The sequence below is a fragment of the Fulmarus glacialis genome, unplaced genomic scaffold, assembly GCF_000690835.1.
Source record: "Fulmarus glacialis isolate BGI_N327 unplaced genomic scaffold, ASM69083v1 scaffold13191, whole genome shotgun sequence".
Lineage (NCBI taxonomy): Eukaryota > Metazoa > Chordata > Aves > Procellariiformes > Procellariidae > Fulmarus > Fulmarus glacialis.
Genome location: NW_009192196.1, coordinates 1 through 20,962, shown reverse-complemented (window position 1 = coordinate 20,962; position 20,962 = coordinate 1). Strand labels below are relative to the sequence as shown.

At 47.1% G+C, this 20,962-nt stretch overlaps 1 protein-coding gene across 1 annotated transcript; it reads left to right on the top strand.

The window, feature by feature from the left end:
- Positions 1–698: 698 nt before the first annotated feature.
- MYO9A (myosin IXA) lies at positions 699–20,193 on the top strand (the record flags this gene model as incomplete). Its single annotated transcript, XM_009586975.1, has 16 exons — positions 699–797; positions 1,733–1,843; positions 2,870–2,992; positions 3,504–3,653; positions 3,888–4,198; positions 5,136–6,785; positions 8,150–8,231; positions 8,761–8,973; positions 13,919–14,031; positions 14,452–14,609; positions 15,352–15,575; positions 16,030–16,146; positions 17,228–17,416; positions 18,397–18,444; positions 19,135–19,246; positions 20,132–20,193. Coding segments are annotated over exons 1-16 (3,762 nt in total), but the record flags the coding sequence as incomplete, so codon positions are not given.
- Positions 20,194–20,962: the final 769 nt, after the last annotated feature.

The following is a 20,962-nucleotide window of genomic DNA, read 5'->3' as shown; positions in this document are numbered from 1 at the left end:
TAATACCGTGTCAGTAATGTGCTCGGCAATTAGAGATACTCAAAATATTTCTAAGGCACAGGAAAAAAAATGCAGTCGAGGAGCCCGGCCAGCCGCAGACTGACTCAGCACGCTCTGATTTTCAGTACGGTTTTATTCAAAGAGCTTGTGCTTCGTCGCAGAAGGGTCAAAGATTTGTGAAACAGAGGCATAACTCGGCGTGACATCCCGCTGGAGCAGTTGTGCATAGCAATGATGCCAATATAAATTCGTTTTTATGGGCTAGACTTTTAATAGTGATGCAGAAATAAGGGGAAATGTAAAGTGGGAACCTGGAGAACCCTCGGTTCTCAGTTATCTCAGGTGCATTTCAGCAGAGGAATATGGCCAGGAATATGCCAGCATTGATGCTATTCTCCTCTAAAACCAGCCTATGAAGTGTTTAGGGTTCTCAGGCTTTAAAAATCATTATAAATTAAGTTACTTGGCAGAACAGGAGTTTGCTCAAGAAGAAGGGGACAGGCAAACGATGGAAAGCAGTGATTAAAGAAAGCTGCCAGATCTTCCCTTTGCAAAACTGTCATTAAGAAAATTCCTTTCTAGGCCAGCAATAAAGTTTTGACAATTAAAAATCAGGAATAAATGTTGCGTGGAGTCACTTTGGACAGAGGAAAATTTTCGTTATCCATCATGGGCTCTTCTCCGTTTCCCAACTGAAGATGTCTTTTCTGTTGCAGGCATCGCTCAACAAGCTGATGGAGACCCTTGGCCAAGCGGAACCTTATTTTGTCAAGTGCATTCGATCCAATGCCGAAAAGGTAAATCCCATCCTGTGAAAGCGGCGCTGCTAAAAATCATCTTGGAAATATTTTGGAAATGTTTACAGGGGGGGTTAAAAAGAAAAGAAAGCCCCAACTTGAGTTGGATTTAGAAGATATTTGTATATCTTCTAAATGGGAAGCATGGATGTTATCACTTGGGTGTTGCTCTTGATAAACTGCACTGGCTTTTCTTGTAATTGTAGAAACATGTATATGAAAAACATATGGGTTTAATTTATATGAAAAATGTATTGGTTTTAATAAATGAATTTGACTCCTTTCAAGCTCCTGCCAGCCATAATAGAGGTTTACAGAGCCATGAATTCACTTGTGCTGTTACTGAGTCCTAATACTTCTTTAAAATAAAGTTTCGATAGGTAAAAGCAGAGACTTTTAGAATAAGCCACATTATTAGAACTGACTCAGTAATGCATCATATTTTTTTAATTTGGCTTTAAGGATTGATTTGTCTCATGGGCTAAGGACTCTCAGTTTAAAATTAAGGCTGCAATAGTGGTGCTTTCTTGTGGATTAATCTTGTGGAAAATTTGGAGTTTCACCCAGTTATTTAAAGGTGAAACTTTATGCCTAGGAGATAATTTAGTTGCTCACAATCTTACCCGCTAGCTGTGCCCTTGGGGGGGTCTTATTCAATTCGGGGGCTCCAAAAAACCTTCTTTATAGCTTTATATATCTACTTCGCTGTTTGAAAGTCTCCATCTGATGGCTGCTTGGAAGCAAACAGGATTCAACCCTGGTGGGATTAGTACAGTTCCTGGGGACCCGCGTTCCCTCCCTCCCCTAGCATCGTTGCCAATGTGCATGTCATGCAGATGTGCTACATCTGCTGAATCCGTTTACCCATCCATGCGCTTAAAAGCTTCAGTTAAAGGAAATATTTGCTCATCGTTGGCCTGTTTTTCCCCTTCCAGCTGCCCCTGCGGTTCAACGACAGCCTGGTGCTCAGGCAGCTGCGGTACACGGGGATGCTGGAAACTGTTCGCATTCGCCAGTCAGGATACAGCTGCAAATACTCCTTCCAGGTTGGGCAAAACGTTTTCAGTCTTTCCCCACCTTTAGCATCATTATCAGAGTTGTCTGAATGTTGCTGGCTCGTTTTTTTCACAAGGTAATGAATTTATAGCTCATGCAAGGCAGTGGATGTAATGAGCTGCTGTCTGGCATGGAGTGGTCCTCTGCTGCGCTGCTGATTTCTAGCAAGCTGGTCTAGACCTAGGTGAAGGCTACGAGCCCCTCTGCAGATAACGTCATGGTTTTTGAATAAAAGCAGTATTTTTTTGTAACGTGGACTTCCTTTTTGCAAAAAAGGGTGTCCAGTCTGCACGCGCTCTTCTGCGTGTGTTTTGAAATCACCTGGGAATGGCATTCGCCCTGTCGTGTCGGTGCTGGCTGCATCCCATCGGGAGGGTGATTGGCATCCTCTAAACTGCTCAGGAGTTACCCAGCTTTTCCTGTTTTCTTCTTCGCCCTGTGTTTGCCAGGTTTTGTGCACGTGTCAGTCCTGTCGTGCTTTGCTGGTGCCGATTTGCTTCCTGCTGGCAGCTGCTTTGGGCCAGATGTCGTGTCCTGCACAGCAGCTGTTTAGAAAAGGAAAACTGCTCAATTTTTTTTTTTGCCGTGAGCATGGATCCCAACCTTACTTGGTAGGATCTCTCCTCTCGTACCTCCTCTGCTCTTTGAGTCCTCACAGCAGTAACCGATGGAGCATCTCAGAGATGCTTTGCAGATGCTGGTAACCCCCTTCCGTAGCAGCCCTCGCTGAGGATTTGGGGCATTTTTTGCTCGAGACCCCATGGGTTCCGCAGAACCTCTCCTCCCATGCTGAAAGACGTTTGAACGTTGCTGGGTCCCTACTTTGATGTGTTTCCTGTCAAACCACAAATGGTGGACAAAACTTGGTGTTCCCCAGTCCATAAAATGCTATCTGTCCTTCTGCTCACTCGATAGATCCCATTTCATGTGGCCAGTGAAAATCCGTTATTTATGGAAGAAAGGGACACAGCAGGACCCATCTAACCAAATCTTGGTGTTTCTTTTTTCCTTCTCAGGATTTTGTCAACCATTTCCATGTCCTTCTGCCACAAGGAATCAGCCCGTCTAAGCACAATATCCATGATTTCTTCCGGAAAATAAAACTCGATCCAGACAATTACCAAGTTGGAAGAACAATGGTAAATGTTTATCCTCAGCTCAGACTTATGTTTAAGATACAGATACAACATTTGCCTGCATTTCTGTGATGATAAATTAACATCTTTATATATGTTTTTAATGAATGAAACTATTTTTCTTCTGTTTGCCAGAAGCCAGTGGCTTAAATGAAGCTTTGAATGTTGTTAACAGAAAATAGTAAGGAACGTTGTTGTTTTGTGTTAACCAAGTCACAGGTCTGGTTGTAATGAGGCAGCCTTCAAAAAACTATGTCTGTGTGTAGACACAGCTCGATACGATAGCTATCATTTTGCCTCCCCTGAAGGGAGAGCAGAGGCTCTGTAACTCAGAGCTTGGACAGTCGCAGGCTGTAGATGAAACCTCAGAAACCTGTTAAAGGCGGCTTCGCTAAAAATCCTCTGCTGTGCTTTCTTCTGGGCATCCAGGACACAGAAACCAGGAGGATTAAATCATTTGTCATATGGTGGCGGGAGCTTTCCGTGCTAGTGTTTTTTGGGGTTTTTTGGGCAGGTTTTCGTGAAGGAGCGGGAGCGGCAGCTTCTGCAGGACCTGCTCCATCAGGAGGTGCTGCGCCGGATCACGCTGCTGCAGCGCTGGTTCCGCAGCATGCTCTGCAGGAGGCAGTTCCTGAGCTTAAGGCAAGCTGCAGTGATCATACAGGTAGGTGATGGTGCCTGATTTCGTTGCAAATTACAATCCACGAATCCTACAGGTACAGCTGATGGGTAGAATCAGGTCCCCTCTCCGAGGAAGGAGCTTACAGTCAGGATTTGACTCCTAGTGCCATAATAAGTTGGGAATGGGGGAGACAGAGCAGGAAAGGTTGCATGAAGGCAGGTGCTCTCCCATCCCTATGCAACACCCGTTACAAGGAACTGCCTGCTGTGTTTGCAGAGATTTTGGCGTCGTTACCAGAGCCGAAAGCAAGGCGAACCATCCCTGGACCCTTTCGTCCTCGGCAAAGCCGCCGTTGTTCTCCAGACCCACTGGCGTGGCTTTGTGGAGCGGCGGAGGTTCCTGCAGATGCAGTTTGCAGCCCACCTCATCCAGAGCTGCTGGCGGGAGTACACCAAGCGGCGGCACGACGCAGCCACCAGCATCCAGGCAGCCTGGCGAGGGCACCGTGCAAAGCAGTCCTACATGGCCAGCAGAAACAAAGTCATCTGCTTGCAAGCGGTGTGCAGAGGATATTTAGCACGACAAAGGTAACGCCGTTGGCCTCGGTTAAAAAAGAAAGTGTTAAGGGATGTGGTTGATGTGAATTCTGGCACTGCTCGGACTACAGTGACTTACAGAAAATGGTGTCCCTTCGTAGGATCCCTGACCTTGCCCCAGTCTTCCCAGATCCTTTGCTTGTCCACGCTTTCTAACAAAGGAATTTATTTAGCTGCAGGTCCTACTCTTAGACTAAGCAGAGCCTATTTCAGGTTGGAGCGTGTAGGCAGTGGAAAGCTGAGGCCATAAATACTCGTGAAGTTGTTTTTTTTTTTTCTCCTTGGCAGCGGCACCAGTTTAAGTAGCCTATTTTTAACTCAGATTGCCTCGCCGATCCGGTTGCTGCGCTGTCTCACAGGAACAGGAGATACTGGAGCCAGCTGCTGCAAAGGGGAGAGGGTTTCCAGCCATGCCGTGGCTTGCTGGCCGCGGGGCAGGTCTTGGTTCGTTCTCCAGAGGCGCTGCCTGCAAGGTGTGGAGCACCCTGACATAGGATGGAAGATTTGGGAGCTGCAAAGAGCTCCTGGCGTGGTGTGTGAGTCCCTGCTAGCCGTACCGGAGGCAGCCCGGGCAGGATGGTGAAGATGGAGAAGCCAAGGGGGTGCAATGGGTTAAGCTCTTCTGGCTCCGTCACTTGCAAACGAGCTAGGCCAGGGATGGAGGCTGGAGCTGCTGCCATCTGCGCGGGAGGAGCTTTCAGGTGCATTGGGACAATCCTTGAGTAGGAGAATTGGCATAAGAGGAGAAGATTGAAAACCAAACGTGCGCTCACATCGTCTTGCACCGGATGTGCAAAGAGGGTTGCTTGAGATGGTGATGGTGGTGAGGTGATGATGGTGGTGGTGATGAGATGCCACCGCTGCAGTGCCTTGAAGGGACATGAGTGGGCATGGGGGTTCGATATACTGGTTTTCTGTTTTCTTGCAGGTTTAGAGCTTTGAAAGAGCAGCGATTAAAAGAGATGCAGCTGGAGAACGGCCTGTCAGTTAGAGAAGAGGATGGACTGGAGGCAGATGATGCTTTGGAAATTAAGGGCTCCGACCCATCTAAGTGGGAGGACAGCTCATTTGAAAAGCGAGTGAGAGCTATAGGGGAACATATATCGCTGATGGAGAATAATCGGGTGAATCACGTGGACCCACTGGATACTTCTGCGAATTTATTGTACAAAAGGCACGAGAGAGCCAGCAGTCAGAGCGGGATGGACACCGAAGAGGAGGTCGTTGTTAGAGAGAGACCCAAGTCGCTGGAGGATCTCAACCAGAAAAAAGTGGTTCGTGCAAAAAGAGAAAACCGGAGGATGCGTGAACTGGAACAGGCAAAATTTAGCTTGGAGCTGCTTAAGGTTCGGTCCACCGGCGGGCTGTCACCTTCAGAAGAGCGGCGGTGGTCCACCGAGTTTGTATCTGAGGCACTTCATTCCCCTCAGGGAACCCCGGAGAGCGAAAGCTCTCAAGGGAGCTTTGAGATGTTAAGCTGTGAAGATACCCCAAGTAATAAATGCGTTTCCTTAGTTTTAGACGAGCAAGATGCGCAGTCATTTTCCACTGACTCTTTGCCTAGCAGCCCCCAGGCTCATCTGCAGGAGAAGTCTTTCTGTGCGGCAGATGTGAACAGCAACCTACCCGGTTGCAGAAGGATGCCTTCAGACTTGGAGCTACCTGATAACCTCACCGCAAAGGAGCGTGTGGTCTGCGACCCCCAGAATGTTATATACAAGGCTCACCTGAGAGAAACCTTCCTTTCCAGCAACCTACCTACTTTCTATGTTCCACCACAAGACAACGTGAACGTGAAGCTGGTGGAGAATAACCTGAGGAACAAAGCAATGGAAAGAGAGGAGAGGACAGTTACATTCTCTGAGGTCAGGAAGGACTCTGAGCCAGAGCAGGACAGAGCTTTGGGAGGGGAGAAAGAGAAGTCCTCTACCAAGAGAGAGGAACGTGGGACAGCAACTGCGACACAGGCCCATTCTCCAGACTCTGTCATCAAGAGACTTGAAAAGCTCAACGTGGAGAAGGAGGAACGGCAAAAGCAGCTTCAGCTGCAAAATGAGAGGGAGATGATGGAGCAGATCCGTCAGCAGAAGGAAATTCTGGAGAGACAGCGCAAAGCCTTCGAGCAGCAAGGGAGGGTGGAGGCTTTGCAGAGGGCTGAACAGAGCAGAATGAAGGACCCCTCCCTCAAACCAACCAAAAAACCAGACAGCCGTCCTCAATCAGTCCTCATCCTGCACCCCCAGAGCAGAGGGGAGCACGGCCCCACCACAGGTGTGACTCCAACCTCATCGGTGGACATCAAAGGTCTCACCGTTGGGACCAGGGGAAGCTCTCCAGCCCACAGTGCCCCCAAAGACAGACCTGTCAGCATGTTCGTGGAACGAAGAGAAGGTCAGTCGGGACCAGCGCTGGAACCCCGGTGCCATTCCAGACCGGCTCTGGACCCCAGGGACCTCCCAGGCAGCCACTTCTCGAGGACGGAGCGCCTCCGGCAGCCCCGAGTGCCCAACCAAGCCACCGAGGAGACGAGGGCAAGCGCTATGTTCTTCACGCCGAAAGACAATCCCTTCGGCCTCCAGTGAGTAAAAAGACAATGTGCTTTCTCCGTAGGTTTTCTCCATAGGCTTTTTGTTCTGCTAGAGACCATTTTATACGAACGGTCCAGAACATTGTTTCTGGAGACTGTACAAAACACCTAGCAAAACAAAGATGGGTTTCTTGATCTTCTAGCAGTGAGCGGGCAGAGATCAGAGGAAGAGGAAAAAGAGCTGGAAATATGATTTCTTGGTCTCTTATGTGATGGACCTTGTGTAAGCCAGGGGAGATAATCAGAGACATTAGCAGGTGAAGTGAATTAATAGACAGTCAACACTGTTTTCATGTACACTAGATGAACGGTGATAGGAGTTTATCTCTCAAGGTAAAAGATGAAGAAAAAATTCTTGGGATTTTTGGGTGATCAGAGTAGAAATGCATAGATAAGGCAGAAAATTGCAGGATTTTTCATGCTTACTGTAGAATTAACATAGCCAACAAAGCCATTTGGACGATCTTACCATTGCAGGTTAAAAAACAGCAACTGTCCGGAGGGAGGTTGGGATATGAACACACTTTTGACAGTGTATCGCTTACATATATAGTTACGCGTGTGATGGGCTTAGCAGTCGTTCAGCTCTGTCGCATTGCCTCCAAGCGTAGTAGTCTTGTGGTTTATGTGCTGTTGCAACGGGAGGAGATTCCCGTTTTGATTTGTGCAGATTGTTTAACTAAGTCCAGACACACATGATGGGGAAAAGGAGCAGTCAATAAAAAAATAGTCCTTTGCCCCCTGGTAGAGCCAGCAGCATCCCTCGCGCATGGGCATGGTGAGGGTTTTATTCAGAAGTGGTGGTGGTACGATTTTTTTAAAGAGTGAGCTGAGCAAAAAGCAATTTTAAATGGGCATATTTTTTAATGCTATGTTAGATGCAAAGCAAGGATGCTCTCCTTCCGAACCAGTTCGTATGAAAATCTGCAGGAGGTCCTGGAGAATTGGTTTGGAAGTGGGTATTTGAGAATAGTCTTCCCCCCAAAAAATTTCTTTCCATTTCTTTTCCTGGTTCATGCACAGAACAAGCAACAGGAAAAAAAACCTAAAAATTCCCTTGTTTTACTTTTTATTCTGCAGCAGAACAATCACATTTGAGAATCCAGAAGTGAAAAGGTACCATCCGTAACCACCGTGGTGGGTAGGGTTGGCAGGCAGAACTTCACATCTTCTTGGCCTTTGGTATTAACTCAAATCCTGAAGGATTCAAAGGAATTCCAAAACCCCATGACCTCAAATTTGCAATTTGGTCTTGATTGCTTGGATTGCGCGCTTGTGTGCTCCTGCGAGCCGGGCTGGCGCGGCGGGAAGGCTTTTAGGAGAAGATGAAACATCTCTGTTCTGTTGTGTTTCAGCAGGGAAGCAAGTCATCAATGCCATTCCAAGGGTGAGCTAGCTAGGAAGCCATTTAAGATGCCAGGGTCTGGCAGAGGAGAGGTAAGTTATGGCTTGCTTATTTTCTCTTTTACTTGAACGGGGGGGGAGGGAAAAAACCCTCATTCTGCCAGTTTTCCCTCAGAAGCTTCAAAGAAGTAAACTATAAAGCACAAGGGCTGCTAGACATAGGGAAGGGGGATATCACGGTACGGCAACCTTCACACCTTCTCTTAAAAATAAAAAGCCCCCGTAACATTAATTCATAGCAGCTCTGGATAAAAAGGATCTCGCGGTCCTGATGGCAAACACTGTCCAACGCAGTCTTGTCTTGGTTTGGTTTAACGTACGTTTGAGTAACATCCATGATTGTCCATTTCACCGTGCTGTCTTGGTTTTTGTTTTTCCTGGTCCTTTTTTTTTTTTTTTTTGCACTAGATAGAATATTGTGTCCCCTCCGTGGGGTGCAGTGTCACTCAGAGATGTCTTAAGGCCGTACTTGAGCTACGCTATGATGCCAAACATCGGTAGAATCTCCCTTTTATTTTAAAAACCTTTTTTGTTGTTGTTGTTTTATCATTTGGTCAAGCAGGTTCCCAGACCGACCCATAAAAAGAAAGCCCGCATGGCGCGGACGCGCTCCGATTTCTTGACTAGAGGTACTTTTGCTGATGGGGAGGGGGATACGGAGGAAGATGATTACGATGCCAATTTTGAGTTCCTTCTCTCCTCTGACCAACCTCCTCATCCCGAGGCGGTGCCTGCAGCCCGGCTGGGGCAGGCCTGTTACAGTGACTCCGAAATGGTAATTTTTTCCAACGTGGTGGGGGAAATGAAAAAAGGGAGCAAGCGGAGCTGCGGGAGCCTGTCTTTGCTAACCTTAGCTGCACTGATCCTTCCACCGCTTCTTCTCCCACTTCCAAGGATGCTGTAGATGGGTAAACTCGGCGAACACAGCAGAAACAGATGCGAAATGGGGAAATCATTTGTTTTTCTTGGCCATGGGGATATTTTCTGGCTTGATTCGATATCAGCTATGGTTTCCATAGCTTCACTGTAGCATTGCACACTTGTATTGCACAGCTACCTTTTTTTTTTTGTTTTTCAACCTCAATAGCAAAGTCCCCCGGGATCCTTTTGCTCTAAAAATGATCTACACAAATCCATAGAAAAGATCAAAGCAAACATTGTGCAAAAAGCAACAGACAACAAAGAAAGTTATATAAATCTTGCACCTCCTATTACTTTTGATTTTGTATCCTTAGCGACAGTATCGGATGATTATTCCGTCCTCAATTATTGGAGCAGACAGTGTCTTAGAGAAAGCCAAAACATGTAAATTGGGCAATAAAAATACAGTGAGAGTGAAATAGTGGGTTTTAAAGAAAAAAATAACAACCTTAGTGGCTTTTTCAAGCACAGAAACTGGTGTCCCTTGGCAGGGCCAGGGCTGCAGCTCCGTGCTACGTGAGCCTGTGCTGCAGGGCACTTGCATCTCAGGCTTAATCTCCCGCCCGGATAAGCTGCTTTCGGAAAATCACAAACCGAGAGGTTACAGGAGTGGAAGAGGCCAGTGGCTTCCAACCCACTCATATTTTTTTTCCTTAGGTGGTGGAGATGTTCCCATAGAAGTGTGGGTAAACACCAGGAATCGTCTCCTGCCGTAAGAGCTCAGGTGGAGCGTTGCAAAGAGCTGCCTTGCTCCTCTGCTCCAGCTACGGTGCTGGATGTGGAGCTGAGTATAAAACCGAACAAAAGCATGAAAACCAAAGTCAGTGATTTATTTTGTGCTACGGCATTGCTGTGGGTCCGGCAAACATCTCGTGCGATCCTGAAATCTGCTTTTCCAAGGAAGGCAGATGGTCAAGGGGGGCTTTTCATGACTTTTCTGTTAGCAGCTTTTATTATAAAGGATAATTTTTTCCCAGGATAATTTCCTCATGGGAAGGGGGCAGAGATTTACAAATTCCGTGAATTTTTAAGGTCGCTCTTGATAAATTTCCAGGGGTTTTGAGCCAGGAATACTCAAAACTTGATTGAAAGATGTGGCTCTATGAACTGAGCTCACTTGGCTGCGTCTTAGCACATCTCCCTGCTTGTAAATCAGGAAAGGGGGAATTTTATGTAGTAAAATGTAGTATTTTACATAGCCTGGTGAAAGCCCTGGGCGAGGGGCTGCACCGTACCCAGAGTGCCGTGCTGTGTTCTTGGAGGCTACCCTCTTACAAAGCGTTAGGGATTTTTTAGCTGTAGAAATCTGTCCTGCTGGGATGCGAAAGGCGCTTGGCAAGCTCCATCCTTGGGAAGGGACCTGGCTCGTCACACTCTTTAGAAATGCTCCTTGGGACTCTGCTCACCTGGTTTAACAGCTCTCACCGCATGCGAGTAGTAGTAGGTGCCAACTGTCGCTCATCTCTTGTATCCCTCTTCTCCTCTGCTCTCCGTCACTAGCTCTAACTGGTGGTCAGCACTTCCACCCCTTGTGCGGTTGAGTTCTGCTTTCTAGCAAACGCTACCCGTGAAGTCGTGTGCTCAGCGATACCCGACGTCTGTATGTCCTGACAACGCGTACAGTGTTTCCATCTGTATTCTGTATTGCAGGTTTGGGACCAGCCCTTTGGCTTGTGGCTTCTCTGGGTCAGGATTGCCACAAGTAGCAAAATTTAGGGACTGCTTATTCATATTTATTAGCAGAGCCCGGTTGGGTGCTGCAAGTGAAGCAGCCTATGACAGAGCAATACTGGTGCATGTTGGTTTGGGTACAAGCTCAAGTAGGTGGATGCTCATGTAGGCATATTCGTTGTGTCTCGTGATGTTCGCATGAAGACGAGTCAGGCAGCCGCCGTGTGCGGGCTGGTTTCTGTGCTAGTGAATAGCTTATTCATACAGCTGCAGCCCCCAGCTACGACTCTCCAAAAAAGCCTCTTTTAATGTGCTGCTCAGCGGCCAAGGGCTGCTGGATAGATGAAAGAGACATCACGTGCCACCTTGCCAAGTTGAGCATGTGACGGCTCGCCAGCTGCAGTGGCGTTGAACATGCCCGTTATGCCCATTGGTTTCTTGACCGTCAAGTCAATGATTGTGTATCACCAGCTGGTAAGTAGAGGTCCACCAGAAACCCATGCTCCTAGCCTAAGTCTGGGGTATCCCAGAGCAGCAAAGACCGAGAGCATCTTCAGCCAGAGCTGAAACCCAAGGTGCACCAATATATAAGGTGGCTGCTGAAGGTACAGTTGACTCCAAAGAGCCTTTAAGGCTAACGGGCTTCCTGACCAGACCAAGCCTTCAAAGGTTGCTTGTGCTTTTTGGCTAGTGATTAGCTGAGGATTAACCTGCCTTGTGGTGAGACAAGTGGGAGGAATAGCTCCTGGCTGTGGTCAACATATACGAATACCACTTCTGTTTTGCACCTAAGCCTGGAGAGCTTTCCTGCAGCAGATGAATAGAAAGCCTTGGTTATAGAAACCACACCAGAAGTATCTTCTGAATACATTCTCCTTCGGTAGAGGCTCTTAGAGAAAGGGTCTTGGATAATGAAGCAGCAATTTAGCTCCAACCTCCGTACTAAAGCCGCGAATTGACAAACATCAGTGCAAGTATCTGTCACCAGCGGATCCCAAGCATGCCTGAAGAGCCAGCAATGAAAGAAGTCTCTTGTCCTAAGCCATTCAGAGGGAGCAGTGCACTTTAGGAAGCTCCTCAGTGCAGCGTGTAGCACTGCTGCCTGCAGGGACAAGTCATCTCGCTTGGCCACAGTTATCTCTTCCTAGTGCCAGCAGGCGAAATACGGGTTGCTCTTTCAGAGGAAAAATATTTGGTCCCCTTTTCATCCAGGGGACAACTCCAGGCCCTCTGGCTAGTGCCGTTTGCCCGCCCGTGGTGCTTTGTGGAGTTCCCTGGCCGGGGATTTTCTGGTGCAGAGGCTTGTCTTGGCATCTGAGAAGGTTTCCCATCCAGAAGAGGACCTTGCCCATCACAGCTTCTTGGAGGAGTCCGTCAAACAGAAGGATCTCACACCAAAAATGCCTTTTAGTCCTTACTTTCAAAAGCTGGAGAGGTTGCTGTGATAGCAGAGGAAACCTGAACGACAGTAGGTCGGGAATTGGGGCAGAGCAGAGAGAGGTGGTGGTATTAATGGTAGAAAATCCTTCTTCCAGTTTTGTCTAAAAAGTGCATTACAGATGTTTTTGGCTCAAAGTCTTCTGCATGAGCCAGGGGTTTCACTTCCAAAATCTGTACGCCAGGTCTGCTTGTGGAGTAGATGTGATATATATTTAAAAAAGAAAGTGTCTGTGGTGTCCTGTAGAGCAACCCCTGCGTTGCCCCGGCCATCCCCTTAGCCTGCCTGCCACGGTCAGCACATACCGATGTGCTTTAAATGGCCTGGAAATAGGAAAAAAGGGAGTAAATGCCCCCACAGAATACTTTTTTTAAAAAAAAAACCAAAGCACTGGAAGTGATTAAGAGGTTGAAATTACTCAGTAACAAACCATATCATGGGGACAAATGTTTTAATAGGTCATTTGTAAAAGCAAGTAGTAAGTTTGGGCTGGATGAAAATCACTTTTATGGATTTTGAGGGTTATTTTCCCAGTATCCATCTGCAGTTTACGTGTGACCATCACCTAAATGTAAGAGTGACAGGAGCAAGAAACCCGTTGATGGTTTAGGCAGTTTCTTTCTTTCCCAGTGGCAATTTTGCCTTATGTGCTGCCATCTCCTGGCTGGTAGAAGGTTAGGTCGGGGGTGAAAAATAAGACATGCAAAGAGAGTAAACGTGGTAAATGTGACTCTCCTTCAGCCCATATTTTATATAATTTTATTTTAAATGTTTTTAATAGAAGGAAAGGAAATGCTTAAAAACACAATGCGTTCAGTTGAGACATTTAGGTGATGGGAAAGCTACAGGAGATATTTGACCATCATCTTCCGAATCCTTACATCCAACCCGATTCCCTGCTTTCCTCATGCCAAAAGTGTCTCCTCCAGGAGTCAAACTCCGAAATCACAGCTGCAATTGAAAAAAAAAGAACAAAAATTGCTATTTCTTTTTAAATACGGCAAGACTATTTCTGGGCTATTTCATGGAATCCTGCTAGGCTGAATTACTGCAAATTCATTTCACCTTTAAAAGTGATCGCAGGACATCTTAAATGGTGTCAAAAGTGGAGATCCTTTGTATGAAAGCTGCAAAATCTCTTATTCCTAAAGGCTTAATTTTAATGTGTCCTTGGCACAAAGACTTTGGACTTCTTTTCTGCAAAGTCCTCGACGAGAGCTGGAGGAGGAGGCTCTGCTGGGACATGTCCACGTGGTCGAGGGTTCCTTTGGTGCTAGGAACACCACAAATCACTTTGTCGTGGTTAACGATCGTGGCTAACGTGGCTGTTCTGGGATGGAGAGCTGGGCTGCCCAGCCCAAGGTGGTGGAGCGGTTGTGCAGGCTGAGTGATGAGGACCCGTGGCTTGGTGCACACTGATTTTCGTCACTGGTTGCTCAAGGAGAAAGAAGGTTGGACCTCAATGTAGAGTTGGAGCAAGAGAAATGCCTTTCTTTTTTAGGAGTTGTTAAAATATTTCTTTAGTTGTAAGTTGTAGCTAGCTCAACAGGACTGTAGGTTTTCATCTGTAGGCAGATAGAAATAAAGACATAACAGATGAAATATCTGATTTCTGCTAGGAAGAAAATAATCAGCTGGCATCCCAAGAGCTGTCTCATTTTTAAATGCTTCGTGCTTGGAATCATTACAGACGGTGCAGCGATTTGCCTCTGGGGAAGGCCAAACGAAACTGCACAAAACCATGTCTCAGGGGGAGATCGGGAAGCTGGCGGCCGCACAGAAGAGCCTGGCTCCAGATGGGAGGTAGGAAACGCAGCTGGAGATGGGAGATGAGTCCTTCTTGTGTCCTTCTTGGTTTCCAACACCTTGCTGAACCACCCCGGCTCCTTTGGAGCTCCACCAGCCAAAACCAGCACGGGAGTTACTCGCCCCATCTTTCCTGTGTGACTGTGGACATGCCCAATTAGAAGTGGCGTCCTCCTCATATCACGATAAAGTTTTGATGCCGTGTGCCAGATGTCCCATCCCAAACCACCCAATTGCATGCATGAAACTTTGCTTTCTTGCCTTTCCTGAGGACGTGTAGCCTGGCTTCCCTGATAGAAGTTGTGTGGGTTTCACTCCTCCTCAAACACCGTGAAGGTCTGGGATATTTGGGGTAGTTTTGGATAGAAGGACATTTTCCTAGTTAAGGCAGTTCCTCTTTCCACAAATTATTTCCAGGCCTCAGCGAGCCAAGATGAGGTTCTGGGTGAAGGGAAAGCAGGGGGAGAAGAAGACCCCCCGAGAGAAGCTTGCTACCCAGTCTGAGCTGCTGGAGCTGTACGCAGAGCAAGAAGCCCCCGGCAGGGAGGTGATGCCTGGCTTGCAGCTTGGCGAAGGTAAGTGGTAGGGTAGCATGCTGCCGGTGTTGTAAGGAGCAGAGAAATTGCGTTTGCTGTCATGGCAGAGGGAAAAGCTAGTTTGAATCTGGCTTTACGCTACAACCAAGCGTAGGCTTGGGGCTTGGGTAAAGATATAGAAGGGAGGAAGGTTGGCGTATCCATAGGGTTAGGGTATCTGTAAATGGGTGTATCATATATGATGGTGTGGTCTAGCTGAGGCTGCTGTGGGAAGATGGGTTGGGAAGCTGCACAAATTGAATCTCCACGCCGGTTTACGTCCCTTGAATTCATGGGCGGCGTCAACCCGAAACGATGGCAAGTAGGTTAGAGGATGGGATCCGAAATGGGACTCAAGGAATTCCATGTTGCTAATCCTCCAGGCAGCTGTCTGGACTTGGACAGATGTTTCCCCTCTTGACGGAGGAAATAACCAAAGGAGAAATGACATTTAATCTTCCTATGAGTACCACGCAGTGCCTTTCTACTCCGCAGGTTTATTCTGATGCCCATCTCCCTATTTTAGTGGCAGAACTTCGTGTTACCCTGCTGTGTTGCAGCTCTGGGAGATTACGCTTGATGCTTTTTACTTGTTGAGAGTTCATCAAGAGCCATAGATTTTTATTACTACCCAAGAAATAACTCTGCTTCTCTTCCAGGCCATAGGTGGAACTTTGGAAATAGCATTTGTTAACTAATCTGCTCTTCAGTCTCCTTCTCCCTTTTTAATTATCGCCCGTAGAGTTGGGTCCTCACCACCTGACCCCTCCTCGGAGTCCCGAGCTGTCTGGTATCTACCGTCGGGAGTTTAAGGAGAACAAGGAGCCCTCTCCCAAAGTGAAACGCAAGCGCAGCGTCAAGATCAGCAACGTGGCTCTGGAGCCGGTGCAGTGGCAGAATGACTCGCTGCAGATCATAACCAGCGCTAGCGACTTGAAGAGCATGGATGAGTTTCTCCTGAAAAAGGTAACTCCTGTCCTCACTGCTCCAGATAAATCATCAGAAAGCTCGAAGAGCAGACGGAGGCAACAAAGCCAAAATTATCCTGGGGGCAGCAGTAGCAATACTAATAATTTGTGTAAGGGTGCACAGCACGCACCAGGGCAGGCTTGGGAGAAAAGATGGGCACACTGTGCATGCACCATGCGGTCATTCTGCATGGGCCCAGCAGCTTCGGTACTTCCATTGCTTTGAGTTGCCCCTGGTGGCATCAGAAATGGGTGACCCAGGAGGGCAGGAGTTGAAGGCTGCGCGGAAGTGCTCATGTTTCTAGTTTGCATGCAGGTGAAACCACCTTGTAATCATTATTAACATCGTCTGCCAATGGTGGAGCAGCTGCTCGTTAGTGCTGCTTTGTCTCATGCGGTGCTCTGCCGCAGCAAAAGTGGCATGGATGCATAAACCCCCTTTGGTTTCCCAGATGAATGAACTGGATAACGAGGACAGCAAGAAGGACACGCTGGTGGATGTTGTGTTCAAGAAAGCGCTGAAGGAATTCCGACAAAACATCTTCAGTTTTTACTCCTCAGCGTTGGCAGTAAGTGACTGGATGACGGGTGAGAACTTCCACCTCCAGGAGAAACGAGATGCTCTGGATCCTCCTGGTGGTGGAAACGTTGCTGAGCCTTCCATTCCTGGTCTGCTCATCCCAAAGAATGGATGCTCTTCCTTTATATTCAGTTCCATGAGCTGTAAATTTGGACTAAACTCTTCCTCCTTGAGTGGAGATTTCTGGTCTCCTTGTTACAGCTTGCTCCCAGTCAAATGGGAGATGACAGTAAGTCAATAAACTCCTGTTTGCCACCATAGTGCCTGGAAACCTTTGAGTTAAATTTGTGAGTGAATCATAGAATCATAGAATCATAGAATCATTAAGGTTGGAAAAGACCTCTAAGATCATCAAGTCCAACCGTTAACCCAACACCACCATGCCCACTAAACCATGTCCCTAAGCGCCTCATCTACACGTCTTTTAAATACTTCCAGGGATGGCGACTCCACCACTTCCCTGGGCAGCCTGTTCCAAGGCCTGACCACTCTGTCAGTAAAGAAGTTTTTCCTAATGTCCAATCTAAACCTCCCTTGGCGCAACTTGAGGCCATTCCCTCTCGTCCTATCGCTTGTTACTTGGCAGAAGAGACCAACCCCCACCTCGCTACAACCTCCTTTCAGGTAGTTGTAGAGCGCGATGAGGTCTCCCCTCAGCCTTCTCTTCTCCAGGCTAAACAGCCCCAGTTCCCTCAGCCACTCCTCATAAGAGGAGTGGTGGACGTCTGAGCAATGTGGAGCTCTGCTCTTCTGCTACTTCTGAATCTGAGCAATGATCAGTGATCACAGTGATCAAAAAAAGCTATTTTATTGCCCAGATTTTACAAAAAGTTCCCTCTAAGACTTGAGCTGGCATTTAACATCCTCCTGCTCTGTGCACTGAGAAGCCAACCTGCCAGAGGTCACGAAACAACTCACTATTAGATGATCCTTTTTTCCTTCTTTTAATCATACTTGGACTTTCCCCGAGCATTTGGAAGCCGGTCAGGCTGAAATAATTGTCTGGAGCTGAATAGGCAATCTGGGGTGTATAAAAATCCCTTTTCTTTTTGCTTCTGTTTCCTTAAAAGATGGATGATGGGAAAAGTATCCGCTATAAGGACCTGTACGCCTTATTCGAGCAGATTCTGGAGAAGACCATGAGGCTTGAGCAGAGGGACTGGAGTGAGTCTCCAGTTAAAGTCTGGGTCAATACCTTCAAAGTCTTCCTGGATGAATATATGATAGAGTACAAACCCCTGGACTACACCGCAGTGAAGGTAGTCGGCACTTTTCTTAAGCCCCTTGAAGATTTGGGAACTGTCTGTGGGGTCATGCTCTCTGTAGACACATGGGAACCTCTGTTGTCTTCTCCTCTGCTTTAAGCTGAGGTGGACAACATAAGCTGGCACGCAAGGCATGATTCATTGGTTGTGTTTCATTGGGCTCAGCAAACCCCAGTTCACATCTGGGCTGAGCTGGGCCTTGGCCAATGCCAAGATGTAGATGTTGTCTCCGTGGCAAAGCTGCAGCCATCTGTGGATGGTTGAAAAGGCAGCTCCTGGTGCTTCCTTTTTAGTTTTTTGGGGGTTTTTCAATCTTTGAGGGAAAATGAAAGAAATAGATGCATTCCTCATCTCTTGACCTCTTCCCAGGTGACCACGTACTTGACCATCGGTTGGGTTGCAGGAGAAGGGGACACGGGCGGTGGCTGTCCTCGGGGCCTAGCTACAGTTTTTAAAGCAGTCAGAGCTTGCAGTGTGCCTTTCACAAACCTGAGGTCCTCGCTTTCTGCTCCTTACTGTCTGCGAGGACAACCACGGGGTCTCAGGCTGAGCTTGGAAGATGCTGTTTATTGTACAAACAATCCATCTTCTGGCTCTTCTGCTCTGAGTCCTCCCCAGGCTTCTCTCCAGGCAGGTTTTCTTCTGAGCAGGCTGAGCATCAGCTCTGGCTGCAGTGCTGTGCCACGTCCTCCTTGGGTGTCTTGCATGAGATGGGAGAGTTTTAGGTCACTAATGCTGGACTTGGAGGCAGACCAGCTAATCCCAACTCTGAGATGAAGGTGGGGACAGTTGTCCAGGGGATTTCTGAAAACAGGGTGGTCCATAGGAGAGTTTTCTAAAGAGACTCTCCTAGGGCTGCAGGTGTACTGGAGGATGGGGCTGGAAAGTGGTGGGCAAAGTTAGATACGAGCCCTCTGTACACTTTACCTGGGGAAATTGCCTGTAAATACGCTTAAATCTCTTTCTATTACCAGGTGCCAAAAACAGAACGAAAAAAGAGAAGGAAAAAGGAAGCGGATGTGGTGAGTTGAGCACTCTGTGCCTGCACATTAAAAAGCTAATGTCCTTGTGGCCAGAATAACAGTGATAAGAGACCTGCTCATGACGTGTCCTATGCTGAGATCTGAACATCACACTGTAATGAACATGCAGCCATGAAAGGACGTGCTAGAAAGATGGACGAGGTGGATTTGGTTTGCTTGATCAAAGGTCGCTGTAGGTTGTCCTCTGAAAACATGTCCCACATCAGGCAAGACAGTACGTGTAATGTCAGGAGTTATTATAGAAGAACTGAGAACAAAGCAGAAAGTGTTGTTCTGGGTTTCTGCATAAACTTATAGCATGTGTTTTACATCTCTAATATCAGAGATGTAGGAGATTACATCTCCTTTTTTCCTAAAGCATATGATAGTACTAGGAAGGATGCAGATGCAGAGCAAAAAGGGGCCATGGATGCATAGAAGACCTTACCATGGAGAAGTTGACCAGCCGACCTCAATCAACTGCAGTTTCTAACCTGCGAGCGTGATGGTTTGGTTCCCACACCGGCTAGATGTCTGTTTGGGTTGCCTACAGGGCTATTGGGCTGAAAAGGAAACAAAAATAGCAAGTAACAGCTAAAAGTTGGAGAGCTGACTCTGTTCATCTCCCCGTTTTGCAGCAAACTCTTCACCCATCTCCTTTTTCTCACCACCTAATCTTTTTCATTGCAGGTGGAAGAGCACAATGGTCACATTTTTAAGGCGACCCAGTACAGCATCCCCACCTACTGTGAATATTGTTCCTCCTTGATCTGGATAATGGACAGGGCTTCTGTTTGTAAATGTAAGCACGCTCTCTTTGCCCTTTTTGCATGTGCTTGTATCACAGTGATGAGTTTTGGGGCTCTGAAAGATGTTTGCTGCTGTTTCCTGCAACCCCACTCTCAAATAATTTGGGTTTTTTCACATTAGAAGAGCTTATGGGACAGATCCTAAGGGTTTCTGAAGTCAACTAGTAAGTCCATCCCAGCAGTCCTTCCAGTCCTCATGGTACGGTTAGTTTTGTGCGTGGGAGCTTTGCGTTACGTGTCTTATCCCGTAAGGTCCTATGGTCAAACCGTAAGGTCAAACCATATTTAAGTGTCACGGTAAGAAGGACAGTAGAGTCGGGTATGGCAAACGTGCCCTACAGCTTCCATCCATAGGATGCCTTTGGGTCTCGTGACGATCGCGAATTCATTTGGCTTAGCCTATTTGGCCTCCAGGCACGTGAATTTTTGGGGAGATCAGGAAAACGGAGGAGGACGACGGGAAAGGCTGATCCATCACTTTGGTTTTTCCAGCATTTCTTCGATTATGTTGAAAGTATCAACCCTGAGGTATTTCAGGCTGATGTCCAGTGCAGGAAGAATACAAATTAGGTGCTATTTCCAACTTCTTTGAGGGTATCCATGTCTGATAGCTCAGAGTGACTCATGGGTTATTTTCCGAGTTGATCTATCAGGGTTTTTTTAATGTTGCAGGGACTTAAATATGGGACCTTTAAAATTAAAGGCTTCGGGTTTTTTTTGTTTGAGTGGATCTAATATAGACTTGGCCCCTGGGAACTGCAAATTCAACATGCTTTTGACCTGCTAGTCCTGAGATGAGCTACTTAATTCGTATTAATTTGTATTTCTCCAGTGATCTGACTTTTTGGATTATTAAATACTATTTTTCTTCATTGCAGTATGTAAATATGCTTGTCACAAGAAGTGCTGTCTTAAAACCACGACCAAGTGCTCCAAAAAGGTAAATGTCTCTCATTCCTTTTCTCTCACTAAATACCTTTCAGACGGCGATCCCAAGCTCGTATTAAAAAATGTTTGCAGGCACAGAACTTGATATAATGCTGGCAATAACCCTCATTCGAGCAGGAGCTTGGACCGGAGATCCCTGGAGGTCTCTCCAACCAGCGCTTCGGTGTTTGCGTGTATTTTGGGAGTAACGCAGCAATGCATCACTATATATCTGCCCAGTCATGCAGCAGATGTTGCAGTGATGTTCCCTGCCTTGTAACCCTGCTGAATAATAGAAAGCTGTCTCGGTTTATAGCTTTTAAGGACTTGGAAATTTGGGGTTATTCTTAAATGTGGGGTTATTCTTGGAAATATGGGTTATTGTTAACCTCGCTGGTCCCTGTTCAGGCTCATAGCGCGGTCCCCAAAGAGCGGCGGCACTACAGCTGCACGAGGAAGGGTGGGTGGAGGATGCTCGAGCACTCACCGTGCTCCTTGGAGGTGAATTAAATGCTGTTTGCTGGGCTTAAGGGTATGGAGGACAGTGACTGAATGCAGCGTGTCGCCCTGGCTAACAATGAATCATCAAGATTTGGTGTTGGTTTTTTTTAAAGTTTATTTTGTGCCCAAAAAAGGATAATACAGAGGATAACAATGTGCACAAAGCTTTATCAGCTCCCTGGGAGGCTTCCTGGGGAAGAGCAGCCTCCATAATATACAGCCTCTATAATCATACAGCCTCCGTAAAGCTGGATGATTACATTTTTCCCAAGAAATAATCT